The 27,131-nt window shown below is 49.2% G+C and overlaps 11 protein-coding genes across 11 annotated transcripts; 3 read left to right on the forward strand and 8 right to left on the reverse strand.

Annotated features, from left to right (window-relative positions):
* Positions 1-483: 483 nt before the first annotated feature.
* Positions 484-4,788, forward strand: pmcA (putative P-type calcium ATPase; the record flags this gene model as incomplete). Its single annotated transcript, XM_057275976.1, has 1 exon — positions 484-4,788. One exon carries the CDS (start codon positions 484-486, stop codon positions 4,786-4,788), a length of 4,305 nt encoding a protein of 1,434 aa, XP_057140614.1.
* A 2,282-nt stretch (positions 4,789-7,070) lies between these two features.
* On the reverse strand, positions 7,071-8,900 carry N7471_003257 (putative tannase; the record flags this gene model as incomplete). The annotated part of the gene is made up of 3 exons (XM_057275977.1): positions 7,071-8,284; positions 8,343-8,449; positions 8,512-8,900. 3 exons carry the CDS (start codon positions 8,898-8,900, stop codon positions 7,071-7,073), a joined length of 1,710 nt encoding a protein of 569 aa, XP_057140615.1.
* Positions 8,901-9,469: 569 nt separating this feature from the next.
* Positions 9,470-10,885, reverse strand: N7471_003258 (uncharacterized protein; the record flags this gene model as incomplete). Its single annotated transcript, XM_057275978.1, has 2 exons — positions 10,686-10,885; positions 9,470-10,627 (listed from the first exon to the last, which is right to left on the reverse strand). The coding sequence occupies exons 1-2, from the start codon at positions 10,866-10,868 to the stop codon at positions 9,470-9,472; spliced, it is 1,341 nt and encodes a 446-aa protein (XP_057140616.1). The 5' UTR covers positions 10,869-10,885.
* Positions 10,886-11,087: 202 nt separating this feature from the next.
* N7471_003259 (uncharacterized protein) lies at positions 11,088-11,688 on the reverse strand (the record flags this gene model as incomplete). Its single annotated transcript, XM_057275979.1, has 2 exons — positions 11,088-11,137; positions 11,205-11,688. The coding sequence occupies 2 exons, from the start codon at positions 11,686-11,688 to the stop codon at positions 11,088-11,090; spliced, it is 534 nt and encodes a 177-aa protein (XP_057140617.1).
* A 534-nt stretch (positions 11,689-12,222) lies between these two features.
* N7471_003260 (uncharacterized protein) lies at positions 12,223-12,666 on the reverse strand (the record flags this gene model as incomplete). The annotated part of the gene is made up of 1 exon (XM_057275980.1): positions 12,223-12,666. One exon carries the CDS (start codon positions 12,664-12,666, stop codon positions 12,223-12,225), a length of 444 nt encoding a protein of 147 aa, XP_057140618.1.
* A 248-nt stretch (positions 12,667-12,914) lies between these two features.
* N7471_003261 (uncharacterized protein) lies at positions 12,915-13,359 on the reverse strand (the record flags this gene model as incomplete). The annotated part of the gene is made up of 2 exons (XM_057275981.1): positions 12,915-13,007; positions 13,207-13,359. 2 exons carry the CDS (start codon positions 13,357-13,359, stop codon positions 12,915-12,917), a joined length of 246 nt encoding a protein of 81 aa, XP_057140619.1.
* Positions 13,360-15,523: 2,164 nt separating this feature from the next.
* On the forward strand, positions 15,524-17,273 carry N7471_003262 (uncharacterized protein; the record flags this gene model as incomplete). The annotated part of the gene is made up of 4 exons (XM_057275982.1): positions 15,524-15,952; positions 16,043-16,266; positions 16,319-17,081; positions 17,139-17,273. The coding sequence occupies 4 exons, from the start codon at positions 15,524-15,526 to the stop codon at positions 17,271-17,273; spliced, it is 1,551 nt and encodes a 516-aa protein (XP_057140620.1).
* Positions 17,274-17,904: 631 nt separating this feature from the next.
* On the forward strand, positions 17,905-19,374 carry N7471_003263 (uncharacterized protein; the record flags this gene model as incomplete). The annotated part of the gene is made up of 3 exons (XM_057275983.1): positions 17,905-18,180; positions 18,265-18,851; positions 18,975-19,374. The coding sequence occupies 3 exons, from the start codon at positions 17,905-17,907 to the stop codon at positions 19,372-19,374; spliced, it is 1,263 nt and encodes a 420-aa protein (XP_057140621.1).
* Positions 19,375-19,782: 408 nt separating this feature from the next.
* On the reverse strand, positions 19,783-21,594 carry N7471_003264 (tubulin beta chain; the record flags this gene model as incomplete). The annotated part of the gene is made up of 8 exons (XM_057275984.1): positions 19,783-19,816; positions 19,883-20,577; positions 20,629-21,084; positions 21,154-21,208; positions 21,264-21,305; positions 21,369-21,394; positions 21,465-21,488; positions 21,583-21,594. The coding sequence occupies 8 exons, from the start codon at positions 21,592-21,594 to the stop codon at positions 19,783-19,785; spliced, it is 1,344 nt and encodes a 447-aa protein (XP_057140622.1).
* A 790-nt stretch (positions 21,595-22,384) lies between these two features.
* Positions 22,385-23,937, reverse strand: N7471_003265 (U2 snRNP complex subunit CUS2; the record flags this gene model as incomplete). Its single annotated transcript, XM_057275985.1, has 6 exons — positions 22,385-22,672; positions 22,725-22,880; positions 22,952-23,069; positions 23,124-23,527; positions 23,593-23,700; positions 23,797-23,937. The coding sequence occupies 6 exons, from the start codon at positions 23,935-23,937 to the stop codon at positions 22,385-22,387; spliced, it is 1,215 nt and encodes a 404-aa protein (XP_057140623.1).
* Positions 23,938-24,535: 598 nt separating this feature from the next.
* On the reverse strand, positions 24,536-26,277 carry N7471_003266 (ammonium permease MEP2; the record flags this gene model as incomplete). The annotated part of the gene is made up of 6 exons (XM_057275986.1): positions 24,536-24,646; positions 24,706-24,937; positions 24,999-25,673; positions 25,753-26,007; positions 26,070-26,134; positions 26,194-26,277. 6 exons carry the CDS (start codon positions 26,275-26,277, stop codon positions 24,536-24,538), a joined length of 1,422 nt encoding a protein of 473 aa, XP_057140624.1.
* Between the last annotated feature and the right edge of the window lie 854 nt (positions 26,278-27,131).

Here is a 27,131-nt window from a genome sequence, read left to right on the forward strand (position 1 = left end):
TCGTTATTCAATTTACCCACGTAAATAATGTAAAGAATTTTCCTGCCAATTTTTGTAGAATGGTAGACAAGAAGAATGTTATAATATCATAGGAAATATGAAGTACATCATATACGTATACTGCAAAAACACAGGGGCTGTGCTAGCGGATACCATTAATAGTGGAGAAAGTGACGGGGGCAAAAACGAAGTACATGCGATACTCCATAATGAAAGTGAATTATAGCGTTCTCGACCGTAGTGGATAGGTAGAGCAGAGACGACGTTTCCCGCTGGGGGCAATTATTACCTTGCCGCTTGCCTCCTATCTTTGTTTTTCACACACCTTTTACACCCTTACCTCACTTTCAACCTTGTTTAGGAGTTTAGGAGTTTAGGGAGGTTCTTATTGTTCTCTCTACACTTTCTCTTGATCCACATGAACTGCCCATCTACAAACCTGGGTGCCACGCGTGAATCGCGCATTGAATAGACACTTCCACCATGTCCGACCCGCGCCCAAAAGATGAGCCAGGCCAATCGTCAACCCTGCGCAGAGAGCGCGCGCCGACTATTACCATCGACACCTCGGCCGTGAACTCCCCGGATATCGAAGCCCCTCCCATCCAAGTCCTCTCTGGAGGATCACACACCTACACCGATAACGCACATGCCCCCGACACAACCGCACTGCTAAACAATGGCAGTGGCTCTCCCACGGATATGCGATCCACAGCCTCGATCCGCTCCAATGCCTCCTCCGAAGCTCGTGACCGAGAGAGCCGGCCAACCTCACCCCACAACATCTCATCACCCAAGACGAAGGCGCCTGAGACACATTCGAACTTCCTTTCTGTCCCTGGAACACGGTCCCGAGGCAACTCCTTGGAGTCGGATGAAACCGGCCAAACATCCAGCACCTACGGCGGCGAAACATATGTGCCCTCGACATCTCAGGAATCAAGATCTGATTCGGTCAAGAACGCCGCCATAAACGACATCATACACGATGAGGATGCCCTGACCCCAGACCCGGGCCGCGAATCCGAGTTCGAAGTCGAGGACAACAAGTTCGCTTTTTCCCCTGGTCAGCTGAACAAGCTTCTCAACCCGAAGAGCTTTAGCGCCTTCCATGCGCTGGGAGGCCTGCGGGGACTAGAAAAAGGACTCCGAACTGATGTGAAAAGTGGCTTGAGTGTTGATGAGACGACACTTGACGGAACAGTCAGCTTTGACGAGATTGTCTCACCTGCCTCACCTGCCTCACCAAAAGATATACCCAAGTCTGTCTCTCCGAATACATCACCACCACCCGCCACCGAGAGCTCCATCGAACCCCAGGGCGGACAAGATTTCGCCGACCGCAGACGTATCTACGGAGATAATAGGCTCCCAGAGAGGAAATTGAAGTCTATCTGGGAGCTTGCATGGATTGCCTACAACGACAAAGTGTTGATCTTATTGACGATTGCAGCCGCAGTTTCACTTGCGGTGGGAATTCCGCAATCGCTCCATCCAGCAAATCCCGATGAACCTGGCGTTGAATGGGTCGAAGGTTTGGCCATTCTCGTGGCCATTATTATCGTGGTTACGGTCGGTGCAGCGAATGACTGGCAAAAGGAACGACAGTTTGCGAAACTCAACAAAAAGAAGGAGAACCGACAGGTCAAGGTAACGCGATCCGGCCGAACGGAGGAAATTTCCATCCACGACGTCTTGGTTGGCGATTTGATGCTTCTCGAACCCGGTGATATGGTCCCAGTTGATGGCATCTTGATCGAAGGACACGACCTCAAGTGCGACGAATCTTCGGCTACTGGCGAGTCAGACGTTCTCCGCAAAACCCCGGGCGATGAAGTGTACCGGACAATCGAGCAACAAGAAGACCTGAAAAAGATGGATCCTTTCATCATTTCCGGTGCCAAGGTCTCTGAGGGCGTCGGCACCTTTTTGGTCACTGCTACCGGTATGCATGCTACATTCGGCCGGACGATGATGTCCCTTCAAGAGGAGGGCGAAACGACGCCTTTGCAAACTAAGCTCAACAAGTTGGCTGAGTACATTGCCAAGCTCGGTCTCGCTTCCGGTTTGTTGCTGTTTGTGGTTCTTTTCATCAAATTTTTGGTTCGTCTTAAGGACATCGAAGGTGGTGCGGACGCCAAGGGTCAAGCATTCCTGCAGATTTTCATTGTTGCTGTTACAATTGTCGTCGTCGCGGTACCTGAAGGTTTACCACTGGCTGTTACGCTCGCTCTGGCCTTTGCCACAACACGAATGCTCAAGGACAACAACCTGGTTCGCTATCTCAAAGCCTGCGAGACTATGGGCAACGCTACCACGATTTGCTCTGACAAAACTGGAACTTTGACGGAAAATAAAATGACTGCAGTGGCTGCGACGTTGGGCACCACGTCTCGGTTCGGAAAGTATTCTGGTGTCTCGTCCGATGATCAGAGTGAAATCACCCCTTCGGATTTTGTCTCTACCCTATCGTCGTCGGTAAAGGATGTCCTACTCCAGTCGATTGTCTACAATTCAACCGCATTTGAAGGCGAGACAGATGGAGTCAAGACGTACATTGGATCCAAGACAGAGACTGCTCTCTTGACTTTCGCTAGGGACTACCTTGGAATGGGGGTCCTTGGCGAAGCGAGAGCAAATGGAAAGCTCGCCCAGATGTTCCCATTCGACTCTGGTCGCAAATGCATGGCAGTCGTGATCCAGATGGAGAATGGAAAATACCGAATGCTAGTTAAGGGTGCTGCGGAGATTCTAGCCTCGAAGTCGACCCGCATTGTCCGAGACCCCACTGACTCTCTGTCGGAGGCTCCTGTTACCGATGAGGACAGGACTTCACTGGACAACATTATGAACAACTACGCTACCCGCTCTCTCAGGTGTATTGCCCTTGTTTACCGTGACTTCGATCAATGGCCGCCTCGTGGGGCCCCTACTGCGGAAACCGATCGCAATCAGGCAGTCTTCGAACCTATCTTCAAGGATATGGCAATGTTGGGAATCTTCGGTATTCAGGACCCTGTCCGAGCAGGTGTTGCCGATGCAGTGTACACATGTCAACGGGCTGGAGTGTTTGTCAGAATGGTGACTGGTGATAACATCGTAACCGCCAAGGCTATTGCCCAGGAGTGTGGTATCTACACACCTGGCGGTATCGCCATTGAAGGACCCAAATTCCGCAAGCTGAGCACACGCCAAATGAACCAAATCATCCCAAGACTCCAGGTCATCGCCCGCTCTAGCCCCGACGATAAGAAGATCCTGGTCAACCAACTCAAAAAGCTTGGAGAGACTGTTGCTGTCACTGGAGATGGTACCAACGACGCCCAGGCCCTCAAGAATGCCGATGTTGGTTTTGCAATGGGTATTACTGGTACCGAAGTTGCTAAAGAGGCCTCTGATATCATTCTCATGGATGACAACTTCTCATCCATCGTCAAGGCTATGGCATGGGGTCGCACCGTCTGTGACGCGGTAAAGAAGTTCCTTCAGTTCCAAATCACTGTCAACATCACCGCCGTCATTCTCACCTTCGTCTCTGCAGTCGCTAGTAATAGTGAGGACTCAGTGCTCAGCGCAGTACAGTTGCTGTGGGTCAACTTGATCATGGACACCTTTGCCGCTCTCGCTTTGGCGACAGACCCTCCTACGCCAACAGTGCTTGACCGCAGACCCGAATCGAAATCCGACCCGCTCATCACTCTGACAATGTGGAAGATGATCATTGGACAGTCCATCTATCAGCTGGTTGTAACCTTCGTTCTGAATTTCGCCGGATCTAAGATTTTCTCTTGGGATCACGACCATCTGCAGACTGTGGTTTTCAACACTTTCGTCTTTATGCAAATTTTCAACCAGTACAACTCCCGTCGTATTGACAACAGGCTCAACATTCTGGAAGGTATTTGGAAGAACCGTTGGTTCATTGGTATTCAGGTCATCATTATTGGAGGTCAAATTTTGATCATCTTTGTTGGTGGCGCTGCTTTCTCCGTCAAGCGTCTTAATGAAGGCTCGCAGTGGGCCGTTAGTCTTGTACTCGGGGCAATCTCCTTACCTATCGCCGTGATCATTCGTCTTATTCCGGATGAATTCGCCGCAAGGCTCGTTCCCCAATTCTGGCATCGCAACAAGGGTCCCGAGTTGGTCATCTCAGACGAGGACCGCAATTACGAATGGAACCCCGCTTTGGAAGAAATTCGCGATCACCTCGCCTTCATCAAGCGTGTCCGCGGTGGCCGTCTGCGACACATCCGCCACAAGCTGCAAAACCCTCAGGAATTCCTTCCTCGGTCTCGCAGTGGCTCCCGCTCGCGTGATTCCTCCGCTCCACCTACACCGAATGGCGACAACGACAACGACAACGGCAGCCCGACCCCACATCCGACCACCCCCGAGTCTCGTTCCAGACGCAACACACGGTCGCGATCGAACTCGACGTTTGGACCAGCCGCTGCTATGGCAGGCATCGTTGCCGGTAGTATTGCCGGATGGTCTCCTATCGAGCGAGGCAACAACGACCCCGACTCCATCACCTTCCCAACAAACGGCGGCCCTCACAGCGGTCTTGATCGCGAGCCAGGCATTGAAGTGCACCCGGATACCGCTGCTGATGACCGTATCTTGAACGAGTACTCCGCTACTTCCAAGACACCCCCTAGCCAGAACCCGGATCTGATTCCGTTCTTCGAGCATGCTCCGCCAGTGGACCGCGCGCCCTCTAGCCGTGGTCGCCGCTCTTTGTCGCAGCGATCGAGATCGAGGTCGAGTCTCAGTCAATCCCACGTCTGAGCCCATCTCCTCGTCTGAGCCCATCTCCTCGTCTTTCTTATACTCCTTTCTTTTTCTCCCCGACCACAGGGGACATCTTTAATTCATTATGCCCCTATTCCCCGTCGACTCAACTCTACTGCTCTATTTTCGGTGTCTGGAAATGGGCGATTCGGCGCATCGCTGTTGAAAATTCGCTGTTGAAAATTAAGCATAGACTCCTCTGTACTTTTGGGTCCATACAATCATTTGCATTTGGCTTTGGTGGCCACCTGGGCAGGCTGGCCTTTTTCTTTTTGGATATCTCTCGGCGCATACAAGGCCTCGGCGCCATCTAGCATTTTGCTTTCCTTTTTTGTTTCTCTTATTGTTCCTGATTGTAAAATTCTCAAAGATTCCGAAGATACCACTTTTTTTCTCTCTTGCTTTCTTCTTAAATTGCTCTTAAAAGGCTCTCTATAGACATGTAGTTCAGCTTCCCTCTTGTTGGGCTTGCTTGAAATTTCCACTGCTTCTCACTTGTGTTGACATACTTTCCAATGTTCAATGAAAACGTGACTTAAAAGTTTGCCCATGTGACTATATTACTATACTACTTAAATTCGATATTTAAGTATATTACTACGTATATAATATTTGGCATTTAGTGGGTTTGGGGGGTGTGTATAGCACTTCTCTTTTCATATATTGGTCAAGATAGAAATCATATAAAGTCATGATTCTGACTTCTTGGTAGTCTTGTACAATTTTGCAAGTCGAAATACACCCAATTGTTCAAAGCTTGTCTGTTGCGTAGAAAGTGTCAAAGTCTTCGATGTCATAACCAATGTTGTTAAGCGACACGCCGCTTTTTTGGTTGATGCTCATTTCCATAAGTGATTATGTCTGGCCAATATTTGAAGTATCCGAATCTCTGATACCTATTGGGCAAAGCCTGTTGCAAAATAACCCTAAAAAAAGTTGTTCTACCCACAATACCGACTGCTGCCCTGCAGAAACCATTGTCTTGCTACGCAAAGTCCTCTGAGATTTTGAGTTGGTGTGATTGGAATTATACCATAGTACTTAGGAGGGAGTGGATCTCCCCCCAACTGCTTGCCTAGAGCAAAGTACATAAAAGTCTCGGGAAGAATGTTGACTTGACGAAATGCGACAACCCAGAGCTGGCCATCCGTACCAACTAGAAAATGTGCTTTGTTAAGATCTGTGTAACAGCATATCATTCTCTCGTGGCTGAAATCAACATGGTCTAGCTCTCGATTGGGCATTTTAAAGGCCTTAAGAACCTAAAATATAAATCACGTTAGATCTAAGACTAATCAGTCTTTAAAGCTTCGGGGTACAAACACGATTAAGATGACCCTCTAAATCCTGGATAGAAGGATAGTCAACGTCCGATACCTGATCGTCCCAAAAGATTCTCATATTAATACGCCCCCCACCGACGGGACCCGGTGCCGTATCAAGGGGAACCTCGACAGAAACAAGGTCAGAAATGGCTCTTGCTCTCTGCATATCGGATGCAATATGGTCGGCATGAATAAATTCCATGATCAGATATAGTTTATCTGGTACACCGAACACGGCATAAATTTCAGGAATACGAATAGCCGGATCGGAGCTTGCCCTAATCCGATCAAACAAGAATTGTTGATTTTTCCATTCGCAACTAGCGACGTTATATTTGATGAAAAGCTTTTCGCCATTGTGGACATGGATAAAATGATTGCGCCTCCGAAAACCTCCTTGTTCAGTGCAAAGCATTTTGACTTGCTCTTTGCTAGGCAGGTCTGGGGAATTTGGAGAGACAAAATCGACAGTGTCACTCATATCGGCGATCGAGAATGAGATGTTTGATTTCAGATGTATTGAGACGTGAGTGGGGTTAAAAGGGAGGGAAATACATGGCCTTTTATTAGTGGATATTTGTCCAGCAGAATAAGGGTGTTAAAACATTTGCGGTGTCACTGTAGGTAACTATGACTATGTTGTACCTGTAATCCTGAGGTCAGCTCAGGCCGCTAACTAACGTAATTCACTACCGAGTGGTCCACACCACCCAAAACGCGTCGAAGACTACTCCGTACTATAAAAGACTACTGAAAAAAGACTTGACAACAAAGCCAAATAAGCGGCCGACTATTCTTGTTAAGATAAAATAGAATAGAGTGTAAGGAGAGAGTATTGATATGTCCACCTAAAACCACAAGAATACTCGACTGCTTCTGCGGCCTTGTTATGTACGATGTTGTATGTTGTAGCTAGAAGGATAAGCAGCAGCCCTCACTTGACAACCTATTCACTTAGTACACAGGAAGCTTGTACGCATCCAAATCATAACTAAAGCTATCAATCGATTCCTGGTCGTGAACACATTGGAACTGCTTGCCATTCGCTGTCCAAAGTGGGCGAAGAGGCCAACGACACATGGTTTCAATATCACCAGACCCAGCGAGTGTCGCCGGTGCCTTGCCATTTTCAACCCACTCAATGAGAGTCTGCAGAGTTGTCTGTGGCCATGGTGCACCGGGTTGGTACCGGTTCGTGCCACAGTGTCCGACGCCAGGAATGAGGAACAGCCGATAGAAGTCATCGACAGCGGCTGCACCTGCAGTATATGACTTGTTGGGGAACATAACATCCCTAACCGAGTTCCAATAACGAACTGAAGAAGCGGTGGGAATTGAGTAGTCTTGCTCTCCGTGGACGTGGATAACTTTTCCACCTGCAGCTTGGAAATCCGACAAATCTGGGTATGTTGTCTGGAAGATGTCTCCGTACTTCTTTTGGGAAAATATCATCCATTCCTTGAGAGTGTCGTAGGTCACGCCGTCTAAGCTGGGAATGTTGGTCTCCTGCAAACGATCGACGAACAAGCCAATCCACATGCCACCGAGACCGCTTATGTCAAGCTTCCAGCTGTCGGTAGATGAATCATATGCGGCCTGAAGATCGTCGAAAGTAGAACCAGGCTGGTAGCTGAAGTAGACGCGCTTGCCGTCGGAGTCGTGAAGACCCTCCCAAAAGGTCTTAATGACTTCGATGGCTTTGGCAGATACCTTACCTGTCTGTGCAGGTGTGGCGCTCGCGAATGGGGAGCCACTGACGGCGGGGCACGAGTAAGAAGCGCCCAGGATGGAATCCCAGTTTAGATGCTTCAAACACAAGTCGGAGCGAGATACAATACCGTCAGTCTTGCCATCCAGGGGATCGCAGCTTGCGACGGTCATGTTCATGATCTTCTCGAGCTCACAGCTGGGCGAGTAGTAGTCAAGGTTTTTCTGGATGACGTTGCCGGTCAAATGGTTTGTCTGCTGTTGTGCCCACCGGAAGGCTGGAGCACCGGCGACTACGCCATCAAACTGATCGGGGAACCGTTGGACCTGGCTCCACCCCTCGCGGCCTCCCTCGGAGCAACCCTGGTAGTAGGAGTATATCTTTTCGCTGGACGGTACGTTGTAAATATTTCTTGTCAGCGCTTTGCCCAATATAGCAAGCTCATGCTGGGCTTGGTAGCCTGTTTCTTATGTTAGCTGGATTATGAGCTGTGAGTTTCGGAAGTATAAAGGTCTCACCGAACATATAGGTCGCTTGCCAATTGATAGTTCCATTTTCCAACAGAGCAACGGAACTAAATTGGGTATTGAAAGATCCAAATCCTCCATCGGTCAGACCACCAACACTTTATATAATGTGTTAGCCAAACTATTCACGCCATCGAAAGGCAAACGAGGTATAACTTACCCGCCAACGATGACACCGGTAGGGATCGATGAGGATCCCGAGTTGATAGCCCAGCCACCTCCACCTGTGGACACATATCTGTTCTTAAACTGCCCTGGAGCTGGAAGCCAGTATTGCACATGAACAACATCCCCATCAATGCCGTCATGAGAGTAGGCGAAAGTCACATTGCAGTAATCAAAGGTCGAGGTAGGGTAGAAGACGCTGCTGGCGGTGAAGTTGGTGACAAGACTCGTGGAAACCGAAGAGGGATCAACGGTAACACCTTGAATGGCATCTACTGGCAACGCCTTTTTCACATATGCTGTGGTACAGATGTCACCCAGTGAAGTTGTTGTGGCGGCAGCCGAGGCCAGCACAAGCGTATAGGCCCATAGAGAATACCGCATGATGTTTCGCCACTGTCTCAACTATGCCGAGGGAGATACAAGAGAATCCCAGACTGAGAGAATGGAACCCTTTTATCTATAGAACTGACAAGCGGTCCTAAACCCGGGGTAATTTCGGAGATTGGCATTGGGGTAAATGTTATGCCGCCTCTCTCCACAGACCTGTGGGGAAGCTGGGTTACTATCAACTTTCCACGAATACAAATGACTCTTGCATTCTTCAGAGAGCCTGCTCTAACTTGTTTTATCATGAGCTTGCTACTCCGCAAATATCCACTCCAGGGGTGTCGGGTCGGGTGACTTCGAGGTGTATAGGTCAGTCCAGTGGACCTACCAACACACTTACTAGTATCTAGGTAGTACTCCTGTCACATACTCGCTGGACTGTTATAATATCACTCACTACGGCAAATTTAAAGCTCTACGAAAGGGATATCTGACCCATCAGCTATTTCGAGTGCTTATGCTCTTTCATTTGTCCAAAGTTTGGCGGGATGATGCAGGGTTTATACTGTGATACTAGTTCATAAACGGAAGATATCCCCGAGGCCCGAAATTGCAGGCATATTCTACCAGGCCCTCATACCACATCCCCTCGCCCGAACCCAAACATCCACAATCCGAGCAGCCTCGCTCTCTTGATCCGAATCGACAACAAAATACCACCCATAAAAGGCACCAGTGACACAAGCATGATTGGGGTGCACTTTAACCACTTGTCCAATGTGCAGGGGAATCTTCGTCTGGGACTCACTCTCCCAAGTCACAATTGCATGCTCCTGACTGATCCTATCAACAACCAATCTCTCCGATGAAGCTTTACCCACCCCATCTAGTCGCCAGGAAGAAACAACCCCCCAGCCCGAGTAACTTGGACACGGCTCTCGGCCCAGTGCAAGCGTCCCTGCAGCCAGAAGCACCTCGGGCTTTTCACGCTCACTATCGTTATAGACGCTGCACACTTCGGCGAGCACCGAGATGGCAATTTCATCCTCCAAAAACCCAGAATCGGCACTGGCATGTGTGGAGAATTGCTGCATATCCAGGATGGGATAGACGCCAGCATGCAGCTCGACATTTGTCTCGCGAAGTAAAGCCTTGAGCTCCCGCGCTTCGGCATAGGGAGAATCATCACGCAGCAGGTTCTGGGACGAGACTACCTGTGGCGTAGCACCAACACTAATGACCAGTTCCCTTTTTGGCAGTAGATGCAAATTTCTCTCCAAGGCATCTTTGCATCCGCGGATCTCACTGATCAAATGACCCATCGCTTGGGCTGGGGTTGTCCCGCTATAACTCAGACTGCTGTGTGAATACAACCCGAGTAGTCTTGCCCCGCGTTTTTCCTCCGCGGAGGCAAGGTTCTCGAGCAACCCGTTCTTGTTAAGAGATACGGGCGGTAAGCCGGCGCGGTGGTAGCCCGTGTCGACCTTGACAAAGACACAGGTTGGATGTCCTGCTAGAGAAGATATTTTCTCTAGGTACGGGAGTTGGTCTGGGTGGTCGATCATCACAGTGATGCTGTTCTCGCCCAGCTCGCGGGCTGCCTTGGCTAGTAGTGGGACCTGGGATGGGACCAGGGGGATGCCGTAGAGAATGTTAATTTTGCGACCTTTTTGTTTCAGATCCTGTAGTAGAGGGATCATCATCTCGATCTCTGAGACTGTGGAGGCTATGAAATTGGCCTCGGTGATGTCGCCGATTTGGAGCTTGGCGAGTTCGGGTGTCTAGTGTTCATAAGTTGAATGTAATTTCGGGGAGAATGTGGAATTCGAGGCCTTTTACCTTGTGGGACTTAACATGAACTCTGAATCCGACATCGAGCGTTTTGATTGTGCGGAGCATTGTCTCGCAGTGTCGTCGGATGATTGCTACATCGAGGACGGCGGCGGGTTTGGGTACATCGCTGATGTCTTTGCCGATGTAGAACTTCTGCAGATCTTCCTGGGAGGGGGTGATGGAGGCCATTTTGTAATATATAGTAGGTTACTGGGAAGTGTGAAATAGAAGTTGGATATTCGTATTCTCTCTCCTCAATAGCAAATGTGGGGCGGAGGATGTCAAGTCCGACTTCGCCGTTCACCAACGTCTACCCTCTGATATCCCCGTTCTCCCTTAGATATTCTCTATCTGATTTCCAAACGTTGACATCTCCAATCCCCAAGTCCAGCTGGTGTAATCCCGGCCTTAAACTTGACCACTGTTGTCACCTCCCTCCTGGTTCGAGTTTTCCGCGTCTAAAATATAACCATCAGAGACAAAGGCTCTCGTGTCAATTGGGTAGGTGGACTGGAGACAAGATACCTGGAGCTCGCACAATGAAAAACTGTGCCGCAGGCACAGGTCGAACTCTGTGACGAACAGAGCTAGTGACCATCCCATTCCGGAGTACGTATTCAATACTCGATTCCCGGATCAGGTGGGAGGTTTGCATCGCCCCCAACGCTGCGACCCACTGATTGTAGGTACGAACAATACCCATCTGAGGCTGGAGGTTTTGGATATTGTTTGCGCCGGGCCGGGCAGGGTCCAGACCAATGCGTCGGTATGGGGAGGGTACCTGGAATTGGATCTCATCAAGATCCGGGTCGTACTGAAAGCGGGCTTCCAGGTCAGCAAGGAACGCAGGGTAGTCCATGCCAATGGCTTCATTGGTTCCATGTGGAAAGAAGTAGTTGCCAGCCCAGGAAATGGCCGCGTCGTCTTTCATCGCACCTCGGCGGCGCACGACGATCATGCCATCGCGGATTCTGGGTTGAAAGGTGGACGGTGGGTCGGCGGAGGCCATTGTGGGCTCAGTATCGATGAGGATATTGTGTAGGTCAAAGGAAGTTCGACTGGAGGAAAGTCAAACGAGGTGATCAATTGAGCAGCAGTCAAGCAAACTAGGATGGGAAAGATGAGTGTCAGGTTATGTGAGATTATGCATTTGAGCGACATGTTTGACACGTTTGATGGAGCATATTGAATGTTACGAAGGAGAAATAGCACTAATCAACCCTTGATCTGGATTCCATCGGTTCGAAATAGCTAGATATCTCTTCCCTCGATGTTTCCCTTCATCCTGAGCATCCATTCAGAGCCACAGTGTTCTCTTTCCCTGGCACCGGAGCAAGATCCGTTATGCCACTGTTCATCTCTCCGATTGATTGATTGATTAAACTTCTCCCGTCTAAAAATAAATATCCGTCCTGCAACGACATCTTCACAGCCCATTCAGGCTTACTCGTCGTTGCCGTCTCGATCTGCATCATTATACCGAGTCAATAACCAGCTGACGCCTTCGTTGCCAATCAAAGTCGGGACGAGTCACGTACTTCTTTCACACGATAGTAAAACGAGCGGTCATGATGGTAGAACCAGCAGTGGAGGAGGACTGCGATCCCGAGCCAACACGGCCCGAGGAAGAGTGTTGCATGGCCAGAAGAGCGGCCACCCAGGTGTTGTAGGTCCGAACCGAAAAGGCTGGAGGCTCGTCAGGGTTTGTCCGAGACTGCAAAGCGCTGTTGTGATCCCATCGAATCTCGTCTTCGTGGGAATCGTAGTTGAGGTGTTCCATCAGATCCGTTTCGAATTCCTCGTAGTCCAGCCTGGTGGGATCGAAAGTACCATCTGGGTTGATGCGGGTTTCATTGTCCAGGTAGCCTCCGAGCCAGAAGACAGCTGACTGGCCGCCTTCGAGGCGGGTCACTTCAATGAGACAGTCGTGCATTTTGAGCTCTCGCGCACGGTTATGCGGCGGAACAGGGTCGTTTGTGCTACCCATTTTGACCGGTGGGTCGACAGGGAAGTTCAAGGATTGAAAAAAGAAAAAGCGATGACGACAGTAGGGTGAGAGGGTGTGTTTGACATGAGTCAGAATGGGTAAGAAAAAGAGCAGAAGGAGAAGAGAGAGACAGAAAATACGACAGAAGTCGAGGTACAATAGAAACAGCTCTTAGTGTCCCAACTGTTCTTTCCAAACAATTTTGCGAGACAAAACACTCGATCAACTGCAATATATCTCCAGGCCTGTTATTTTTCATTCCCCTTCTTGCGCTTCCTTTGAATCTCTTCAACCGAACACTTCACGTCCTCATCCTGTTGTTCCTCTTTTGCTTCGCTGATCTGTAAAGAAGGAAGCTTTCTGTGTAATTCTGTAGGTCCTCAGAGTCAGATTTGTTGATTTATTTCAAGATATGTTCATCTCGTACCAAACTCGCTTTTATCCACAATAAAGCAGCGACAGGTCAGTTCATGTCCCGGTATCGATTCCAGATTTAGCCATGGCTATCAAAGCAGCCAACCAACCATTTCGGTTTCTAACAATATATTCACAGTCTAATCCGATAATCTGACTTCGCGGGTCCCACAGAAGCGCACGGATGTTATGACTATAGCCGAAATGGGACTGCAGATCTTCGAAAAACAGCTCATAGTCGAGTTCCAAAGCCATATCACACAGGCGGTGTGCATCCATTCTTAATGTATGAGCGAAGCCAGAATAATCCACTGGCCATACCATGGTAGTGGACCTTGATGAGTCCATCCCGTAGGTGAAGGCTGGTGCTGTACAGATCTGTTCTTTGATTCTGTTGTGGTGCCACTAGCGCCCTTCTGAAGGTGCTGGTTGGGCTGCTAATTGAAGTCCTAGTGAAGTTGGTGGGGGTTTTGCAGGGGGAGGTTGGCTTTTTTTGGTCAAATCTTGCTTTGGAGTCATGGTGAGAGATGTCTTGGCCTGGTTAGAGAAGAAGCTGTAAGATCTCCCAAGTATTGTTGAAGAAGTTGAGTGATCGATGAACGATGTTTGATGTTTGGGGGATCTGTGGTATTTATATTCCTCAAGATGCCTGTCATTATTCTAGGGATTCAAAAACATTATATTGAGCGAATCGCTTCTGTATTCTAAGGCCGCAATGTTTGTTTACAGGATCTCTTAGGTCCATAATCCCCGAAGCAAGTCAAAAACCAAATGCAACATTGAAGGATTATCGCTTATTCTCCATTAAATGACGGAATTTTAGAAAGTAGCAGCCACAAACCAAAGAGCTAAGGTACAAATAACTGCGGTAACGCCCAGCTCTGTCATTTGCTTGTAAATGCCGAGTCGAAGTACCCCCATAATAGTAGCTCAAGTTGGAAAGCCCCTGGCAGACAGCCGCTACAGGATATATCGCATGTATACTAGGTATGACGCGTCATGTTAGTAATAAACCCTAATTTCATGGAAAATACTCATTTTAACGAATCAGTATTTCTCTAACACGTTCCGCCAACGCCCGGCAAGCTAGGGGAGTTCGCCTTCACAGATCCGCAGCACGGAATCCGGCTTTTGGGTCAGAAGAAACGAGAGGAAAGCTCTGTACTTGTAGGAAATGATCTGAGCTAGAGACTCTAGCTACGTAATATCACATAATTCGGAATTACATTCACACAGTCTTCCGAGGTGAGCACAGAAAACCATGAGAGAAGTCGGGATGAAGGGATGGCTCTGGCAAAGAGCATGTAGCACCATGCAAGCCTTCATAGTACCCCCTGTACAATGTACCAACCAACTCGTGCTCAAATGGGCTATACAGCAATGCCGAGGGCAACCGAACAGCGAGAAACTCTCTATATATAGTAATCAAGCCAAGTTATGAGTGGCTTAACAAAGGTAAACATTAATCAGAGCTAAGAGAACCCCTTCCCTCGGACCTTATTTTCCCTAGAGCTAGAGCGATCATCACAGAAAATATCCGGGGAAGTATTCGTCCCGCAATAATCACAGGATACATTTCTCGCGGAAGTTGCTCAACGGAGCTTCGGGCTGATCATCGTCCTTCTCCACTTCGCACCTCCCTCCCCGAAATCTGATCATCGTATAGAATCGTGAGCTAAATACATTCTCCTTGCGTCGACAGCATTCCAGAGCATGCATATTCGGAGCTTTCCAGCATGCCACTTACCCCATACGGAAATTTCTCGCGGATCACAGGGATTGGCGGGACTTTTATTTTTCATGCTGTGGCTGTCATGGGCCTATCCATTCCCTTGGTTGTATCATGAGGTGGTTACAGGTCCACGGAATATGTGTGTGGGTGAGTGTCCCGGTGGATGGGTCAATATTGCTCGAAGAAGTTCCTCCCCCCACTTGTTGTTGGGATTAAGCTGGATAGCTCTCTTTTCTCTCCACAAGACGATAGATGATCTCAATATGCGGGGCGTGTTCCTCCACGGCTTTATTGCAGTGGTGCAATTCCAATGCTCATAATTGGATGCCGTCTGTGAGCTGCTCCGTTGGTGCCTTGATTGCTGAGGAATGCGTATGTATCCAGGTTCCCCTCGTGTCGTTACACCGTCTCACTGGGTAGAAAGGGTGATGTCAGTTGTTCAACTGCCTAGCAATGGTGCACTGGCCCTGGGTGCTTTTTGCCTTATATCTATCATGCCATAGCTCCCCCCCCCCTGGGCCATGTTTTATACGAACGGCTCATTTTCCTTCCCATTTTGACTGTTGTATAGCTGTGGATTTACGACATCCAATCTATACGCCAGACTTCTCGGCATTTATTTGTCTATTGGTGGATTCGAATTGAAAGCTTCCGTTTACGAGCAGCTTAATCCTGCATAACCCACTCAAACATCCTTCAAGTTATCCGAGAATGAAGCTCGAAGATGTCGAAAAAGGCCACAGCTCACCTACTCTTGGGAGTCCAAGTCAGTTTCACCTCGACAAAAGCTCCTCCAACAGCTCCTCCAACGACTCAGACCTCGCAAAGCCTGACCCCGTGCCACAATCAAGATGTCAACGATGGATTGCAAGCCTAAAGAATGTAGAGAGTCGTGGCATCGAGCCCGTTCCTATCGAAAAGCGAGAGCCAATAACACCTTCAACAATACTTCATATGCTGCTCATGTGGTTTAGCATGACGTTGGCTACAAATAACATCATTGTTGGGTCAATGGGTACACTTGTGCTAGGTCTCAGCTTCAAGGATGCGGCCCTCTGTGCTGTATTTGGATGTTTAGCCGGCAATTGCACTGTTGGCTTTATAAGTATATGGGGACCGAAAAGCGGAAACCGAACTTTGGTATGTTGGTATCGAAATATCGGTGATTTCTTGTTGCACAAGGAGAAGAAGGTACAGCCAAGAACGAACTTACGCTCATGAATTTGATAGATCGTGGCCCGATATTTTATGGGCTATTATCCCAGCAAAGCTTGCATTATCCTGAACCTCTTCACCAATATCGGATATAGCATGGTAAACAGTGTCGTCGGTGGCCAGATTTTGTCTGTGGTCTCTGGTGGTCATCTTTCCGTGATAGTGGGGATTATCATTGTCGCCGTTTCTAGCTGGGCCATGGCCCTGTTTGGCATGAAAATCTTCCAATTATATGAACGGTAAGTATCGGCAGCCCAGATTATCTGAAATGCTTATTCTAATTAATATTAGAGTTGCCTGGTTGCCACAGCTGATGGTGATATGCGTGATGGTGGGTTCAGCAGGGCCTAATTTCGACTTCAACATCGAGACACCAATGTCGACAGAGCAATTAATGGCCAAAAGAATCACCTTCTTCTCCTTGGCATTGTCCATTGCCCTCGCCTGGGCCCCACTCGCCGCCGATTACTATGTCTATCTCCCGCCGCAGATGAAGAGCTCTCGGACATTCCTGGTCACAGTCTTCGCCGCCACTAATGGTATGTCAATTGTTCTCCTTATGGGCATCGGTCTTGGAACCGTCATTGCCAGCTCGGCACATTACGCCGCCAAGTACGGCAGCAGTCCCGGAGGCGTGCTGATGACAGCATACGACGGTCTGGGAGGGTTCGGGAAATTCTGTGCTGTTATCAATGTTCTTGCCTTGGTTGCCAACAATACTCCCGGGGCCTACTCGATGGGAATGAACTTCCAGATGATTGGTGGGATATTTGGAAAGGTTCCCCGACCGGTCTTCACGACTCTCGCTACGGTTATCTATGCCGCATGCGCGATGGGAGGCCGGGACCGGCTGTACGAGGTCTTCAAGTCTTTCCTGCCTCTGATCGGATACTGGGTCATGATGTTCGTCGTGATTTTCATCGAAGAACACACGATCTTCCGCCAGAGAAGGGGCTATGACTGGTCTCAGTGGAATTGTCGCGATAAACTGCCTTTGGGGATCGCAGCGGGAGTTGCTTTCCTTATTGGCTGGGCTGGTGCAATTGTCGGCATGGTAAGTCTTCTATGCTCAGAATCTAATTGATCGGGCCTTGCTAATACATAGATATAGTCTCAAGCGTATTATATCGGCCCTATTGCGCAGATGGCTAGCGGTGCTGATCTGGGTCTCTGGCTAGGTGCGGGCTTCACTGCGATGTTCTTCCCACCGTTACGGGCATTGGAGCTCAAATTTATTGGTCGCTAGTGGAGTGCCATTCTTTTACGCGTTGGCATAATGATCTGCTAGGAATTGCGGAGGCAGAACATTTTATATCCCTTCAACATAAACCAGAGAGTATATAGCGATAGCTTGGGAACTGTAAAGACCCAATGTGAACTTCAATAGAGTTTGTTTAAATAATTCAACCTTGCAAAGTTATATTAATCCCAGGCCTATGATTCGTCGGCTTAAGAATAAACGCTATAGTGCTTACGCGGCGTGATCGCGTGCATGTGAGATACTGTGGCTTAAGACCCTGGTTCACACACATGAGTCAGATACACCGGGAATGCGAATGTCCATTCTCATTTCGAGCTCCCCGAGGCTCGGTATTTCGGGTACCTCGCGTTTGGAATTGTCCAATTATATTCTCTACATTAGACAAAAATAAATAGAGCTAATTACTACTTGCTTCCCTATGAGTAAATTGGGATATGCGGGGTATTATGTACGTTACACAAGAAAGTGAACAAAAGAGCATAACTCCAGGTCATAAACCTTGTGGGGATCGTAAATGGACAGGTCCCGTGGATCATCACCACCACCACCACATTCTTATTTAAACCTCGTGGGGCCCCCCCGTTAAGGTCCCCATCCCCAAATTTACCTGGTCAATATGAATTACACCGACACCTGGGCTTCACCCTTACCTACAGGGGGCATGACAGGCCAACTACTCCCCTACGCCGTAGGCCTCCTCGTCGCGTGGCCAGTGGTAACAACAACCCTACGATTCCAGCGTCTGCGCAAGCTCCACAAGCAATATGCCTACCCAACACGGGAGTCGATGTCCAAAATGACCGACGAAGAAGCCTTCCAAATCCAAAAACAAGTGGCGCAGCTTGAATTTCCGTTTATATTCATCAAGAGCTTGCAATTCGCCTTATTCCGGGTATGGAAATCAAAACACCAACCCACACACAATCGGGTCATACCCTGTCCGTCTATACATAAATTTTCTAACTAAAAAAACAAGACCTACGGCATCCCCTCAATATCCCACCTCCTCGCAAAAACTACCCAATTCTCCAGCACGGAAACTTCCCTAAAGCGGTACACAGACACCAGCGTTCTCGTGCAAGAATGGGTCGGCAACAACCCGACTTCGGAACGCGCGTATCTCGGTCTTGCCCGGACGCGCTACCTGCACAGCGGGTATAGGGCCTCTGGTAAGATCCTCGATGACGATATGCTCTTTACGCTGGCGCTGTTCGCGCTCCAGCCGATTCGGTTCATCGATCGCTATGAGTGGCGCAAGCTGAGTGACCTCGAGCGCTGTGCTATCGGGACTTTCTGGAAGAGTGTGGGTGATGCGCTTGATATTAGCTATGAGAAGCTGCCGTCTGGTAAGACTGGGTTCCGGGATGGGATTCAGTGGCTTGAGGAGATTGATGCTTGGGGTGAGGAGTATGAGGCGAAGTTCATGGTGCCTGATGTTAAGAATCGTGAGATGGCGGATCAGACTACTGCTGTGCTGGTTTATATGCTGCCTGAGATGCTGCATCCGGTTGGGTTGCAGGTGGTTTCGTTTATGATGGATGACAGGCTTAGGAAGGCGATGCTGTAAGTTTCTTCTTTTTTTGGTTTCGGTTTCGCTGCATCTGGCTGTGTTGTGCATCACCAGTTTTACAACGCTACATGCACTAAACACAATCCCCAACGCACTAACTAACCCTTACTAAACAGCTACGAACCCCCTTCCGCATTCTGCACAGCACTCTTATCAACCATCCTCACAGCCCGCAGGCTATTCCTCCGCTACCTGTCTCTGCCACGACCGTACTTCCTGATCTCCACCTCGATTGTCGAGGAACCGGATCAAAACGGTCGCTTTTTCCTCAAGCAATGGGAGGCCGCGCCGTATTATGTCAAGCCCACGCTTTGGAACCGCTGGGGCCCCATGGCATGGCTGACTTGGGCTCTGGGGCGGCCTGTGCCTGGTGATGAGGGAGATAAGTATTATCCTACTGGATATAATGTTCCGGATGTTGGACCGAAGTATTTCGAGGGGAAGGGGAGGAAGCAGTTGGATGAGACTCTGTTGGAGTTGAAGGGGTATCGGACTGGGAAATGTCCTTTTCATTGAGCTGTAGAAAGGCAATGAATTAGTTGTCATGAGATGGGGATATAGACGTAACGTTATATGATCCAACGGGGAGATTGTCCTGACATTTGAAGCCATAAAGTCAAGGGTACTGGCTGATATAAAGTTGTTGCGGCACCAATCTTGATATAACAGTAATTCAATACTACGGTTAACGCGACTTAAAAGGCCATAAAAAGTCATTTCGTCACTTTCTTTTCCACTATGTGCTATTCTGGAGGGGTCGAACAAATCACCCAAGCCGAGCAGGAAAATAGACAAAAAAGTGTGTAAATTAGGAGCGCTCAAACAAATTGGGTTCGGGACTTGCGCCCACAAAGCCGGTCCGAATGGTAGAGAATGTAGGCTTGACAAGGGTATTACTTTGAACAAATCTCAAAGAAGATTTATTTAAACCTCCTCGTCAACAATGTCCTCAGCGAGGCTATAAATAGGGAGAAAATTCGTTAGTTGACGTATTCGAGAACCGGGTGGTGTGGGGAATCCTTACTACTCCTCCTCGCCCTCGGAGACGGAGGCCTCCTGGTACTGCTGGTACTCGGAGACAAGATCGTTCATGTTGCTCTCAGCCTCAGTGAACTCCATCTCGTCCATACCCTCACCAGTGTACCAGTGCAAGAAAGCCTTGCGACGGAACATGGCAGTGAACTGGTCGCCGACACGCTTGAAGAGCTCCTGGATGGAGGTGGAGTTACCGACGAAGGTGGAAGACATCTTGAGGCCACGGGGGGGAACGGAGCACAGAGCGGTCTGGACGTTGTTGGGGATCCACTCAACGAAGTAGCTCTGGTTCTTGCTCTGGATGTTGCGCATCTGGTCCTCGACCTCCTTCATGGAGATCTTACCGCGGAACAAAGCGGAGCAAGTGAGGTAGCGGCCGTTACGGAAGTCGGAAGCAGCCATCATGTTCTTAGGGTCGAACATCTGCTGGGTCAACTCGGGGACGCTGACCTGGCGGTAAGATTGGCCGCCACGGCTGGTCAGGGGAGCGAAGCCGACCATGAAGAAGTGCAGACGAGGGAAGGGAACCATGTTGACGGCGAGCTTGCGGAGATCGGAGTTGAGCTGACCGGGGAAACGGAGGGAGGTGGTCACGCCGGACATGACGGCGGAGACGAGGTGGTTCAGGTCACCGTAGGAGGGCTGGGAGAGCTTGAGGGTACGCATGCAGATATCGTAGAGAGCCTAGGATTGTCAGTATTCATCATGTCAGTCTTTTCCCCACGCGTTTCATACCTCGTTATCGATACAGAAAGTCTCATCGGAGTGCTCAACAAGCTGGTGAACGGAGAGGGTGGCGTTGTAAGGCTCAACAACGGTGTCGGAGACCTTGGGGGAGGGGACGACGGAGAAAGTGGCCATCATACGGTCGGGGAACTCCTCACGGATCTTGGAGATCAAGAGTGTACCCATACCGGCACCGGTACCACCACCCAGGGAGTGGGTGATCTGGAAACCCTGAAGGCAGTCGCAACCCTCGGCCTCACGGCGGACGACATCGAGAACCTGGTCAACAAGCTCGGCACCCTCGGTGTAGTGACCCTTAGCCCAGTTGTTACCAGCACCGGACTGACCGAAGACGAAGTTGTCAGGGCGGAAAAGCTTGCCGAAGGGACCGGAGCGGACAGCGTCCATGGTACCGGGCTCCAAATCGACGAGAACGGCACGGGGAACGTACTTGTCACCGCTGGCCTAGATTATCAAAGAAAAACATCAGATCAGATGATGCACGATTAATCGATTCCCAGTTGTTGTACTCACATGGTTGAAGTAGACGTTCATACGCTCGAGCTGGAGGTCGGAGGTTCCATTGTACCTAGCAAGATATCAGGCGTGTGATCCACCGAAAACCCCATCACCGTTAAACTTACTGTCCATCGCCATCGAGACCGTGCTCGCCAGAGATAGTCTGCCTGTAATCCAGTAAGTAACTTGTCAATTGATACCCAACGCGGAAAAAAAAGCTCGGTACTTACCAGAAAGCGGCACCAATTTGGTTACCCTATAACCCAATTCCAATTTAGTCCCACGAATCGAAGAATGTTTCCAAGAATGTTCCATGTCGAACTTACACACTGGCCGGTTTGGAGGTGAACCTAGAGAGCATGTTAGCAAAAGATCTGTTGAGAGTGGGGTCGTGGCTCAGGGGCCGTATGAAAACAAAAGACGCGTCTGGATGGGATAACGTACAATCTCACGCATTTTGAAGGTATTAGAAAAGAGATGGAGGAAAAAAAGGAGAACCGGTGACAAGTCAGGGAGGATGGGGAAGAAGAGAAAGCAAGAGGGCCAGTTGAGCGGTGTGTGTGGGATCAACAAGTCAACAACTGAACTTCAGGGGGAGAGGCCCAATTGGGTATAGCCGCATCACGGGACTCGGGGAGGTGCGAACCACATTTTGCGTTTGTTTGGGGCGCGTGTTATTGTATGTACTACATACTATAACTACAACTAACAACTAACTACATAACTACAACTACATAAATAATGTTTCAATCGTTTCAATTGGAAAAATTTGGACTAATCGTACATGTTGGGTATTGGTTCAATTGGGTGCCGCGTTCCTTTCACATCCATGGATAGAAGTACTTGCTGCTGGCCCTTGAGTAGCTCTCGTCGTTTGGGTGTAGCTTTCCATTCGTATCCAAGGATAGAAGTACTGGCTGCTGGCCCTTGAGTAGCTTTCGCCCGTTTGCCCGTTTGGGGTTCCTTCAGTTGGGTATCGCTTTCCATTCACATCCATGGATAGAAGTACTCGCTTGCCCTTTGGTGGCTCTCGCCGTTTGGAATTCGTACTCGTTCAGTTGGGTATCGCTTTCCATTCACATCCATCAATTGATGGATAGAAGTACTTCCTTTCCCATCAGTAGCTCTCGCCGTTTAGAATTCACTCAGTTGGTACATAGTTCCCACCCTTGAGTTGTTTGGGTGGGTTGCTCTCGCCGTTTTCGATCCGGTCACTTGGGGTCTCGGCGTTTCCTGTTCAGTTGGACTAGTTCTTGCCAGTTTCCTGGCCCTCATCAACCTCGTCCTTGCCGGTCTTGTCGGTGTCGGTCTTGTCAGTGTCGGTTTCCTGGATCTTGTCGGTCTTCTGGTTTCCGGCACTTTCTAGCCAATCTCCGTACCGCTCAAGGCGCTCGTTCTCATCATTGTCTGCATCCAGAGGGTTTGCCATTTTGCCCTCTGCGTCTCGTCGGGGGTGGTACTTGTTGAATTTCTCCTCGCCATCCCAGATGTAAGCAAGAACAGTATTGCCTGCAAAGAATCGCCCGCTCATCTTCTAAAAGGTTGTCAGCAGTTGCCATCACATTGATTCTAACCGAGTGTCCTACCTGAACGCAGCGACGTGCATCGGCGGATGCCACAAATCGGACAGTAACAACACCATCAGCCTCGCCGTCCCAGACCACCACTTTGGTCACATCGCCAATCGAAGAGCACTCCTTTTTGATGTCGTCTTGAATTTCAATACTGGCGAGCGGATCCTCCTGTGAGTACATGTCAGCCGCGTGTCCATATTCGTCCAAGGCAACCTTGGAAGAGGCAGGGTGTGTCAAACCTCCAGTTCCTTCAGTGTAAACATATGTTTCAAAATCACATGTCGTCGCGCCTCCTCGGCAGCCTTCATCGCCTCCAAGGTCTGCTCAGCTTCATCATCACCCCAGTCGGAAAGTTTCCTATCACAGTCGAGTCAGCATGCAACACTCTACCGTCATGATCAACAAACATACTTGTTCAGACGCTCTGCTCGCTCCTTAAGCTTCTTTTTTTCCTTCATAGTCATGGTAACCTTCGGCTGCACATCCTTTTCGCGCTTGTACGAAAAGTCGGCCGCTTGAACACGCATCGGTCCAGATGGGTTGGGTCGACCCAATCGGAAGTCCGTCTCATCGAGCAGCTGAATCGCGAGGTTGACTGACTCCGGTCGGAAGTACACGACCAAAGCCTCGCCATTGAAGTTGCCATTTTCGTCGGTGTACATTTTAATTCGGGGTTTGCCGGTGTCCAGTTCCTCTGCGAGGATTCCATATTTCGAAAACAGCTCATGGATCTCCGACAGATCAGCGTCACCGGGGATCTTGGTAACCCACACAGCGGTGTTTACACGAGGCTTCTTAACTTTCGGCTCATCGCTCTAAAAAAGAGAAGACAGTCAATTACCAACGCCATCAAGCTGCCACAAATGACCAGAACACTTACCTCGTCGTGCGAGCTCTTTCGCTTCTTAAGATCGCGCGGATGAGCAACCTCGGTCTCATCGTCGTCAGATCCGTACCCTTGCTGCTTGCGGATGAGCGCCTCGTCGATCTAGAGTTGCAAGCCAGGTTAGCATCGGGGGTTGTCAGCCTACATTGTGGACAGCCCATCGCAAAGCGCCAGCGTGCCAATGTGTATTCCACGTACCGATTCGACCCATCTCTTCAGGATCTTATTGAAAAGAAACTCGCGGCCATCACTTGTCTCGAGCAGGAAGGTATCGTCCAGCCGCGAGAACGAAATGCGCGGATCGCTATCAAACTCCGCCACGTCGGTCGGAAAGTCCATTTTGACGTCGGGCAAGCTATTACAAAGATGGTTCAGATGAATGAAGGGAAAGAGAGATGGCTCAGAGGGTTGTGGAGATCGTGAAGGGTTTGCGATGATCGGGAAGCAAAGTACACACGGTCGCGATGGGCAATCTCTCGGCGCGGCGTTCCGGAAGGTGCACGCGGGTGGAACCCGCATTCCCGTCTCTACTTTGTACGGAATGGAATAACTAACTATAGAATCCTACCTAGGTATAACTATACCATAATGGCATCGTTACTCACGGCTACTTCTCAATTTGGCTCTGTGGCCTGAAAAGACTCCTCATGTTTCATTACCACATATGTATGTATAATGTCGCTGTTTGCCTGTGCTCTATCAGCTTGGTTTTGGAATGGTCTCATAGAATTTGTTATTTGGGTATCTAATGAATGCTATCGAACTGAAAATTGGAATCCGGAGAGCATCGCAGATACCTACTACAGTTCTATAATGTATGTAGATATTCAAGAAACTCTGCCATCGCCACAAAAGAAGAATGAACATGAAAAAAAAAGAAAGGCATTCGCCTAATATTAAATATTAAAGAAAGAACGGCTGTCAGATCAAGTCAAATCTAAGCCTTGGTGTCAATAACCTCGCCCACGGGTGTAACAGTGCGCTTAGACCCAGTCTCCGAGCTTTCGATGCCATTGACAATATCGCGGGTGACTTCAACGTAGTCATACTAGAGAATAAAATGTCAGAAAGGGTCTGTTGGGCCGACTGGGGAACAATAATGCTTACAGCGAACTCGCCAATTTCAGCGTCGTCAATACCCATGATCTCATCTTCCTCTGGTGCGCGCAAGCTGAGGCCCGGAACGAGGTTCATGAGGAAGAGAATGATACAGGTTCCAAAGAAGGCGTATGCCATTCCAGTGACTGAGTCGGCAAGCTGGTATCCCAGCTGGATATAGTTCTTGTTGATCCAGCCGCCAGGGATTTCAGTGAAACCATCCAGGTGCGCAATGTAATCACTAGAATTCAAGTTAGTTTATTTATGATCGGACAATACTGTCGGAAAGTAGGTTGACTCACGCAGCGAAAATACCAGTCAGGAGGTTTCCAACCACACCTCCGATACCGTGGACGGCAAAGATATCGAGAGCGTCATCAACACCAAGGACGTACTTGAGCTTAGTAGCATAGTTGCATGCAACAGCACCAACCACACCAAAGATGAAAGCAGCCCAGGGAGTGACGAATCCAGAGCCGGGGGTAATGGCAACAAGGCCAGCAATGACACCAGAGCAGAAGCCAACGGTCGACCACTTGCGCTCCAGTCTGTAGTCCATCAAACACCAGGTCACACCTCCGACGGAGGCAGCAAGATTAGTCACAACGGCAGCCATAACTGCACGAAGATTGGCAGCTAGAGCAGAGCCAGCGTTGAATCCGAACCAGCCGACCCAGAGGAACACGGTGCCGATGACAACGTGGGTTACATTGTGAGGGCGGTAGTTAAGTTCGTGGGTGCCATGGCCACGACGCTTGCCCAGCATCAAGGAGTAGGCCAGGGCAGCAGATCCAGAGGCAATGTGGACGGGGGTACCACCTGCAAAGTCAAGACCTCCGAGCTTGAATACCCAGCCCGACGAGTTCCATGTCCAACAGGCGATGGGGTCGTAGATAATAGTAGTCCAGATGAACATGAAGACAATGCAGGGGAGCATGCGACCACGCTCAGCAACTGCACCGACGGCGAGAGCAACCCTAATTGCGGAGAAAATGTTAATTGATGTTTCAAGAGGATTTCCATCCACATGATGGATGCATGATGATAATGACTCACGTAATAGCGGCGAACATGCCCTGGAAGATAGCGAACAGGAGATCGGGAACCTTGTTACTTCCCACAGATGGTGCACCTAGCACACCCTTGAAGCCGAAGTTATCGAGGTTGCCGATGTAGCTGCCGGCTGTGTGGGAGAAGGCCAGCGAATAACCCCAGAAGAACCACTGGAATGAAACCACGCCGACCGACATGATCGAGAGCCATATCAATGAGAGTGCTGACTTTCGACGAGCTAGACCGGAGTAGAAGAATCTGTAATCAAGTAATGAGCGAGACTCCTTGGATGTTTGAGGACGGGTTTGGTCAAGTCATACCCAACTCCAGGAATCATAAGCAGCACTAGGGCTGTCGACATAATGACCCATGATATATCACCAGACTATTAACCCTGTTAGCTAGCAAGCTCTTCAATTGACTCCTATAAAGTACACAACATACACTGTAGAAGATGTTCAAGTCATCATGGAGCGAGTCACCACCAGTTGCGATGGTGCCATTGTACTCAACCGGGTATTCGGCCATGGTGAGACCTAGGGTAGGCCAATGGTATTGCAAGTGTGATAAGCGGTTGAAAGGCAGTCGCAATGGAATATTACAGGAGATCTCCCAAAGCCTTGTGATAGGAGATCGAGAGAAAGAAGTAGAAAATACTTTCAAGCACCGGGCTGTGAAAGGAGAGAAAAGTGATATGTCTACCCTGCAAGGACAAACCCTGCTAATTAAATAACTGACACAGTCCCAAACAACTAGCGATGCTCCACCATCAGACGCGAGAAAGCTACCAGACCATCGATCTTAGTTCCGATAGTGGGAGCTGGTCATTCTGATTTCTGATATGATTCATCTGATCTGACCGATAGCAGGTAGCCAAGCCCGCCTCCATTTCAGCCATTCCGGGTGTATGGTGGATATGGTATATACTCCATGGAACCAGACCGGGGAATTACGGGTCCTTGCGTTTGCATACTTCAACTATATTTGGATATTGCACTGCATATGGGTATCTGCTCTTAGAGCCATGTTTCCACTGCAGTGTACCTACCTGTTGTTTTCTCTGCATCTGTACATTTTCCCTTCAGAATGATCTAATAGGACCTTGTTTGCATCTCAAGCTACATGCATTGACCCCCGATAAGCAGGGGGAATGCAAGTCCAACTTACATTGTAGTAAAGTGATAAACAGATTGGGTCATTTCAGTGACAGAAGAGAATAATAGGAAATAATAGGAATATTGAAATTGGACGGGTGGTCAACGACTGGCTGTAGATATGAAGTTGAAAGCAGCCAATCACAGCCATTTGCTTATCATTTTCAGGCAAGTCGTTTTTCTGTCGCTTAATCCGTTGCTTAATACGTCCAGTTCATGTCTTATTGA

Source organism: Penicillium samsonianum (assembly GCF_028829775.1).
Source record: "Penicillium samsonianum strain IBT 33392 chromosome Unknown utg000002l_segment0_segment0, whole genome shotgun sequence".
In the NCBI taxonomy this organism is placed as follows: Eukaryota; Fungi; Ascomycota; class Eurotiomycetes; order Eurotiales; family Aspergillaceae; genus Penicillium; species Penicillium samsonianum.